This window comes from Cebus imitator, unplaced genomic scaffold, assembly GCF_001604975.1.
Source record: "Cebus imitator isolate Cc_AM_T3 unplaced genomic scaffold, Cebus_imitator-1.0 Scaffold94, whole genome shotgun sequence".
Taxonomy (NCBI): Eukaryota; Metazoa; Chordata; class Mammalia; order Primates; family Cebidae; genus Cebus; species Cebus imitator.
In genome coordinates, this window is record NW_016107409.1 from 1,202,964 (window position 1) to 1,211,940 (window position 8,977).

At 38.9% G+C, this 8,977-nt stretch overlaps 1 protein-coding gene across 1 annotated transcript in view; it reads left to right on the forward strand.

Annotated features, from left to right (window-relative positions):
* The window catches only part of SPRYD7 (SPRY domain containing 7), a 23,145-nt gene that overhangs the window by 7,333 nt on the left and 6,835 nt on the right, over positions 1-8,977 (forward strand). Inside the window, exons 3-4 of the mRNA XM_017535886.2 lie at positions 1,473-1,639; positions 7,180-7,282. Coding sequence (XP_017391375.1) covers positions 1,473-1,639; positions 7,180-7,282 — 270 coding nt within the window. The remainder of the gene's footprint in view (positions 1-1,472; positions 1,640-7,179; positions 7,283-8,977) is intronic.

Below are 8,977 nucleotides of genomic sequence, written 5' to 3' on the forward strand. Positions count from 1 at the left end.
AAAAAAAAAAAAAAAAAAAAAAAAAAAAAAAAAAAAAAAAAAGGCTTTATTGTAAGGAAACTTCTGGTGAAGTACTGTATGAGTGATATGGGCAGAGAATAGGAAAATAAGAGTGTGGAGTAAATGATGCTATTACTTGACTAGCCTTGAATGATATGAAATTTCCCCCAGGGCTTATTTTCTAAATTAGTTTTACTTATTTATTTATTTATAGATGGGGTCTTATTCTGTCACCCAGGCTGGAGTCCAGTGGCATGATTATAGCTCACTGCAGCCTCGAGCTTCTAGGCTCAAGCAGTACTCCTGCCTCAAGCTCCCCAGTAGCTGAGACTATAGGTTCAAGCCACCACCATGCCTAGCTCTAAATTAGTTTTAAATAATGATTTTCAATGGGGCATGGTGGCTTACACCTATAATCCCAGCACTTTGGGAGGCTGAAGCAGGAGGATTGCTCAAGACCAGGAGTTTGAGACCAACCTGGGCAACATAGCACAACCCCATCTCTACAAAGAAGAAAAAATTACCTGGGTGTGGTGGTTCAAGATACTGGATAAGAAAATGATTTTCCACCTTATTGTTAATTTCTCCTCTCCATGATATTGCTTATGGCATATATTGTTTGTCACTCATCGTAGATGTAAAAACTGAAGACAGTATATTCCCACTTTTCAGAGGGAGAGCTTAAAACTGAACTCCAGACCATTTAAATTCAATGTGTAGCTTTTAAAAAATCTTTTTGAGAGAATAATAATGATGATGATGATAGCTAGCATTTTCTGAATACTTACTGTGTGCTTTACTTATGTTTTGGAGTACTTAAACGGTTCCAAGTGCTTTACTTGGATTATCTTGTATCTTTTCATAATCTTGTGAGGTGAGTACTGTTAGAATCCTCAGTTCACAGATAAGGGAACAAAGAGAGATAATTTGCCCAATATGATATAACAAAGTCAAGATTTAATCCTCATTTGCTCAATTCCAGGGCCCACTTATCTCCTAGGCTGTACTACATCTGTGGAGAACATAGTATAGTTTGAAAACTACTTTTCTTTTATTTTATTTTATTTACTGAGACAGGGTCTGGCTCTGTCGCTCAGGCTGGAGTGCAGTGGAATGATCATGGATCACTGCAGCCTTGACCTCCCGGGCTCAAACAATCCTCCAACCTCAGCCTCCTGAGTAGCTGGGATTACAGGCACATGCCCTCATGCCCAGCTAATTTTTGTATTTTTGTGGAGACAGCGTTTGGGCATGTTGCCCGGGCTGGTGCAAAGTAGTTTTAAAAGAAGATTTTTTTAAAAAAAATTGTTTTTTAATTTTTTTTTTAAAAAAAAGATTTTTTTAAAAAAATAGAAAACAATTTAGTGATAATACAGCACTTCCTTTAAAAAGTATATACTCCCTTTTAAAATAACCCTGTTTATGGTTGTAGTCTTCAGATTTTGAGGGCATTTAAACTATTATATTTTTAGGAATCTGGGGTATTGGTGTTGCGACTCAGAAGGTTAACTTAAATCAGATTCCTCTCGGCCGAGATGTGCACAGTCTGGTGATGAGAAATGATGGAGCCCTGTACCACAACAACGAAGAGAAAAATAGGCTACCGGCAAACAGTCTTCCACAGGAGGGAGATGTGGTGGTAAGTTCCCTCGTGGAGTTGCTTTCCATTGTTAATGACTAAACTTGAACTGCTTTTAGTATCTACAGCTTTGCCTGGGAGTTTATGGTTTGAATTCCAAAGCAATGGGATCGGATCTAATGAGATAGTGCATTTTTCCGGAAAGGATTTGTGGATGCTGCTGCCCTACTCAACTGCTGTCTCCTTTTTAGAGCTGCCACTGGCCAGGAAAATCAGTGTGAACCCTTTTTCAACTCTGGAGAATTAATAACAGGCTGGCTGCTGACCATACATTCCTGTTTCTCTCACCTTAGAGAAACCTTGGCCCACAATTCTTAAAAGTTTGCTGACGCTCATATTAGAAAATGCAAGGTATATTTGAGGAGTTTGTTAGGGAAAATGTTCACCTTCCTTCCTTTTTCCTTCCCTTTCCTTCCCTTCCTTCCCTTCCTCCCTCCCTTCCTTCCTCTTTCTTTTTTCCTTTTCTGAGATAGAGTATCACTCTGTCACATAGGCTGTGGTGCAGTGGCATGACCTTGGCTCACTGCAACCTCCGCCTCCTGGGTTCAAGCTATTCTCCTGCCTCAGCCTCCCGAGTAGCTAGGATTACAGACACACACCACCACACTCAGCTGATTTTTTTGTACTTTTGGTAGACACAGGGTTTGGCCATGTTGGCCAGGCTGGTCTCGAACTCCTGACCTCAAGTGATCCACCTGCCTCGGCCTCCCAAAATGAGCCACTGCACGCAGCCACACATTTATTTCTTCATTTGTTATGAAATTCTGTTAGAGAATTACAGCATTTTATCGGAATTGTTCATCTTCATTAAACTTAACCTAATTAAACTCTTTAGAGAATAGAACTCAAAATCCTAAAGCTTGATAGTAGAAAAGTTTTTCTTAGACAGCAGAGGATAGTGAAAGTTACACGTTATTAAAACTTTTCTGTTTTTACTCCTAACTGGCTCTGTTTAACTCTTTACCAAAGCTAGCACTTTGAAAATGTAATCCAAAGATTTCTTTCTGTGTTTCCAGATACTTCCTCCCACACTCTATTATCCAAAACTCCTCCCTGTCTACTGAGGTCAGGCTATTACTGATTAACAACTGAGTCCTAGAGTCTCCTTGGGCCGAGGTGCCCTTGTACACCGAAACTTGGCTTCTCAATTCTGATATGAAGTTGAGAAGAATCCATGAATAATGAAATAAAGTTTCTAAAAAGATGATACAGACAAGAGAAATCCAAGTTAATTGATTTAGAAAAGGTACAGTATTTTAGAAAGAATGAAGAAAGGTGTGGAAATTGAGATTTTTGGTTATGACCTGATCTTTCTTCTCTTTTCTGCAATTTCAAAAATATGAACAACAGTAAGTTTTTAATTGTTGGAAGTTTTCTTTCCTGAATTGACTAAAGAAAAAACGAGGATGAAAGGTGTAAGCTATTAAAAAAATCTGCTTTTCCCCATTCTTTTTGAATAGTTGGTTCTGTATTTGTAGATCATTGCCAGATGCCCCATAATATGGAACATCCTTAATCAAATGGTGATTTCTTGAAAGAGAATCTTGAAGTCAAGTTGATGCTGTCAACCTGTTTATCTTAAAAGATGAAATTCAAATATGAGAAAGGGTAATCAGTAACAAATGTTTTTCTTTTTTGTTAAACTGAAACTTCTACCTGCCTTCCTATCTCATTTCATTTGTAGTGATGTCTAATAGCACAATATGACAGACTGAAGAATGCCACTTTTTCTGTCAGTGTTGTTAAGTAAGACTCTGAGTTTTCACGCTCATTCTCATAAAAGGAGAACTAAAACTACGCAGTGCCAGGAAAAGAAAAACATTACCCTGTCATTTTAACTTTATCTTCCTAGTTCAAGTACTGGAGAACAAATGTTGCCAAATTGTTAACAGTGGCATGGAATAAAGAAAATGGATTATAAGAAAGGAAAAACATTCTTATGTGTTTAGAATTTAAGTCATGTACCATTCTCTGAGGAGAAATCAAGAAACGTAAGCTCTTAACATCTAACCAAATGATTATATGATTATACTCATATGATAATCACCCAGTGCAGCACAGCCTGCTACAGAACTAGGAAGACATACATGAAACAGTTTATGCTGACTCTCTCCTTAGACATATAGTTCTGAAAAGTACAAATTTCATTCTAAAATGCATGAATATGTATCAGTTTAATTTTGGAGAAGTCTTATAAACATTCTATGTAATAATAACAATAATGAACACTTCTAAGCATTTATTATGGGCACAGTTCTAAGTATCTGGCAAGGATTAAATTGTTTAATGCTTACAATGGCCCTTTGAAATAGGTATTATTATTTTTATTGGTTTTTTTTTAAGATGTTGTTTCGCTCGTGTTGCCCAGGCTGGAGCACATTGGCGTAATCTTGGCTCACTGCAACCTCCACCTCCCGGGTTCAAGTGATTCTCCTGCCTCAGCCTCCCAAGTAGCTACGATTACAAGAACCCGCCATCACTCCTGGCTAATTTTTTTGTGTTTTTAGTAGTGACGGGGTATCACCATTTTCGCCAGGCTGGTCTGGAACTCTTGACCTCAGGTGATCCACCCACCTTGGCATCCCAAAGTGCTGAGATTACGACGTGAGCCACTGCGCCTGGCTGGTAGTAAGTAGTATTATCACCATTTTACAGACTAAGAGAAGTTAAGTAATTTCTTATGTGAGTTAATTACAAGACTATATAGCTCAGCTAGGCACTATGGCTTATACCTATAATCCTAGCACTTTGAGAGGCCAAGGCAGAAGGATCCCTTGAGCTTAGGGGTTTGAGACCAGCCTGGGAAACATAGTGAGACCCATCTCTATAAACAAACAAACAAATAAATAAAGTTTAAAAAGAAAATTAGTCGAGCACAGTGGCATGCTCCTATAGTCCCAGCTACTTGTAAGGCTGAGGTGGGAGAACCGCTTCAGCCCGGGAAATAAAGGCAGCAGTGAGCCATGATCCAGCCTGGGCCACAGAGCAAGACCTTGTCTCAAAAAAACAAAACAAAACAACAACAAAAAACAACCAAAAACCAAAACAAGATCATAGCTGAACCAGTCTCATTTCAAAATCTGTTCACTAATCTGCACACAATTATTAATAGACGTAGAACAGATAGGATATTTTGCTATTATTTTGACAGAGTCAAACCCAGTTTCTTCATCATAGGATAGATTGGGTTGGAAAAGACTTGAACTGGCTAGTCATGGTGGCACACACCTGTAATCCCAGCACTTTGGAAGGCTGAGGTGGGTAGATCACAGTGAGCCAAGATCTTGCCACTGCACTCCAGCCTGGGCAACAGAGTGAGATCTAGTCTCAAAAAAAAAAAAAAAAAGGAAAGAAAATACTTGAAATAAACTATGCTGGGGTGGGATTTCTCACATCCTTCCTCACCTCTTTGGTGCTGGGGTTTTGTTACTGCAGGCTTAAATTTAAAACTTGCTTAAGGCCAGGCACAGTGGCTCATGCCTGTAATCCCAGCACTTCGAGAGGCCAAGGTGGGCAGATTATTTGAGGTTAGGAGTTCAAGACCAGCCTGGCCAACATGGTGAAACCCCATGTCTACTGAAAATACAAAAATTAGCCGGGCATGGTGGTGGGCACCTGTAATCCAGCTACTTGGGAGGCTGAGGCATGCAGGAGAATCTCTTGAACCTGGGAGGTGGAGGTTGCAGTGAGCTCAGATGATGCCATTGCACTCCAGCCTGGTCGACAGAACAAGACTCTGTCAAGGAAGGAGAGAAGGAGGGAAGGACGGAAGGAGGGAAGGGGGAAAGGAGGGAAGGAAGGAAGGAGGGAGGGAGGGAAGGAAGGAAGGAAGGAAGGAAGGAAGGAAGGAAGGAAGGAAGGAAGGAAGGAAAAAACAGAAAACTTCCTTGTTTGCAATTGGCCACTGGGGGATGAAGGTGCCTGGATTACAACCCCAGATAAGTTTTTGTTTTTTTAAATGAAAACAGACTTTTTCATTAGAAAAGTGAATCCCAGCCATCAGCTAGCTTTGTTTTAGTTTGTCTAAAGACACAAACTAAAGTGAAACAAAGGCAATCTATGTACTATTTATCTTTCTCAATATTCCTTAATTATTAATAATTGTTTAAGCTAACCCTGGCTTTGCTAAGAACTGAGAATCTTTGATGGCCCTTACCACATTAGCTTCTCTGGGCCTTTGCTGTCTTGCCTGTAAAGAGAGAGAATTAAGACTAAGATGATCTATAAAATCTCTTTTACTTCTAAAAAGCTTTTAACTTGATAGACTTTATCCACAGTCAGAAATCCTGAAATCCTTGAAGTGGATTGCTTTTTGGTCTATGATGACTTCTCAATTGAAAGATCTCTGCTGTTTTTCAAGGAAAAGATCTCTTTTTGTTATCAGTTAGTAGCTATTATATAAAGTTTTAAAGAGAGAGGGTGATTAAGAGCAAGTGTTTAAAGAGAGGCATGGTGATTTAGAGAGAGGTATTGTGATTAAGAGCAAGTATTCTGAAACCGTACTGCATGGGTTTAAGTCACAGCTTTTCCACTTCCTAGCTGTGCAATCTTAGGTAAATTATTTAATCTTTCTGTGCTTTAGCTACCTCATCTGTAAAATGGAGATCATAATACTGTCTTGTTGTGAGGATTAAATGAGTAAATATGAACTGCCTAGAATAGTAGCACTATTGGTATGTAATATGGGCTATCTAAGTGTTTTTTAGCATTTTAACATTAATTATTAATATTACTAATTGTGATTTTTTTTACCATCAATAGTGTATAGAGTAATTTTATTACATTGTTTTTTAAATCACTTGAGTTTTTTTTTTCTATTTTTTAACTTGAAACTAATTACCAATTTTATTCCGTTGTAAACACCAGCTTTTCCTTAATAATATACCTGACTAATTTGAAACCAGGGTAAAGAGATGTAGAAATGTGTTCTTTCTTCCTAGAAATAAATTGTATAGAGACATTTCTTCATATTTTGAAGACAGTGACAGGTAGTAAGTCCTGACAGTGAAAAAAACCTCATTGTTTTTCCTTCTTAAGATCAAATTCTGCTGGGCATGGTGGCTCATGCCTGTAATCCCAGTGCTTTGGAGGTCTGAGGCAGGTGGATCACCTGAGGTCAGGAGTTCAAGACCAGCCTAACCAACATGGTGAACCCCATCTCTAAAAAAGATCAAATTCTTTAGAGAGAGAGCAGCATTTTCTCTAGGAGTGTAAAAGGTTTCTCTATTCATGGTATGTAGTTCTTATATTATCTTAGCATTCAAAATATAAAATCTAGATTATACAAATATAATTCTAGCATTTAAACTGTTTACTTTGTTTTATCGCTAATGTGGACTCTTGGGATGTTACGTGACGTTATTCCCCCTCATAATTACTACTAATTTTTTTTAGCTCAGTTCAAGTAGAATTCTACCAAATTGTCAACCCTTAATGAAAATTGTTGTCACCCTGTGCTTAGTTTTTTGTCTCCATACTTTCCAGTCAATGCTTTCTGACTGCTCAGCTTTTATGGAACATTTTTATTTTTTCCTTCCTAGGGTATTACATATGACCATGTGGAATTAAATGTATATTTGAATGGAAAAAACATGCATTGTCCAGCATCAGGTATACGAGGGACGGTGTATCCAGTTGTTTATGGTAAGCTAAAATATGTCTCATGTATTATTAGATATGTATTAACTTTTGTTTGGCATGTGTATCAGTCCATTCTCATGCTGCTGCCGTAAAGACATACCCAAGACTGGGTAATTTGTAAAGGAAAGAGGCTTAATTGACTCACAGTTCTGCAGAGCTGGGAAGGCCTCAGGAAACTTACAATCATGGTGGAAGGGGAAACAAAACACATCCTTCTTCACATAGCAAGAGGAAGGAGAAGATTGATCAAGGTGGGGGAAAGCCCCTTATAAAACCATCAGATCTTGTGAGAACTCACTCACGAGAACAGCATGAGTGTAACCACCCCTATGATTCAGTTATCTCCCACTGGGTCCCTCCACAACACGTCGGGATTGTGGGAATTGTAATTCAAAATGAGATTTGGGTGGGGACACAGCCAAACCATATCAGCATGTATGTTAATTTTATAACTCTCATCTAGGAATCTGGATACATTGTTAATGAGGACCTTTTTATATGGAATGTAATCAGTAGGATATTACAGTCCCACTTTGCAGGATTAAGAATAGTTTCTATTCCCCATGTATTAAAAAAAATTGCTAAATACAATGATTATACTTAAATATACAATAACCATACTCCCTTTTTCTTTTTCTTTCTTTCTTTTTTTTTTTTTTTGAGACAGAGTGCAATGGCGTGATCTCGGGCCATTGCAACCTCTGCCTCCCGGATTCAAGTGATTCTCATGCCTCAGCCTCCCGAGTAGCTGGGATTACAGGCATGTGCCACCACACCTGGCTATTTTTTTGTATTTTAAGTAGAGATGAGGTTTCTCCATATTGGTCAGACTGGTCTCAAACTCCTGACCTCAGGTGGTCCACCCAGTTCAGGCCCCCCAAAGTGCTGGGATTACAGGCGTGAGCCACCGCGCCTGGCTCCTTTTTCAACATGTAGTTTTATGTTTTAGAAAGTTTCAGAAAGCTTTACTGAATTTAGAAAACCTTTTCTGCAAGTTATTGGGAATGATTACATGACCAGGACACATAACTATAAATAATATTTTGGAATTAGGGATGGGAATTTTATGTAGATGGAGCATTAATAACCTTTACAAAATTCCCTAAATGTTAATGCTCTTCTGAGGGAAATAGTGACTTAGAATAGTTTCATGTTTTGCATTGGTAGTCGCATATGTATAAGTACTGTTATTTCTGTACATGTGTGTTCCGTCAAGACTTGGGCTACTTAAGAGATGACTCTATTACCACTTAATTACTTAAATCTTGGGGGTTGTTTTTGTTTTTTTGTGAAAGTCTTGCTCTGTCCCCCAGGCTGGAATGCAGTGGCCCAGTCACAGCTCACTGCAGCCTCAAACTCCTGGGTTCAAAGCAATCCTTCTACTTCAGCCACCCTGGTAGCTGGGACTACAAGTGTGCACCACTATTGGGAAAACAGGCATGAACCACTGCATGCGGCCTACCTTAATTTTTATTACTGAAAATTCTAAGGTTCTGGTACAGTGGCTTATGCTTGTAGACCCAGTACTTTGGAAGGCTGAGGTGGGTAGATCACAAGGTCAGGAGTTTGACACCAGCCTGGCCAGTAGGGTGAAACCTGTCTCTACTAAAAATACAAAAATTAGCCAGGCATGGTGGTGTGCTCCTGTAATCCCAGCTACTTGGGAGGCTGAGGCAGGAGAATCACTTGAACCTGGGT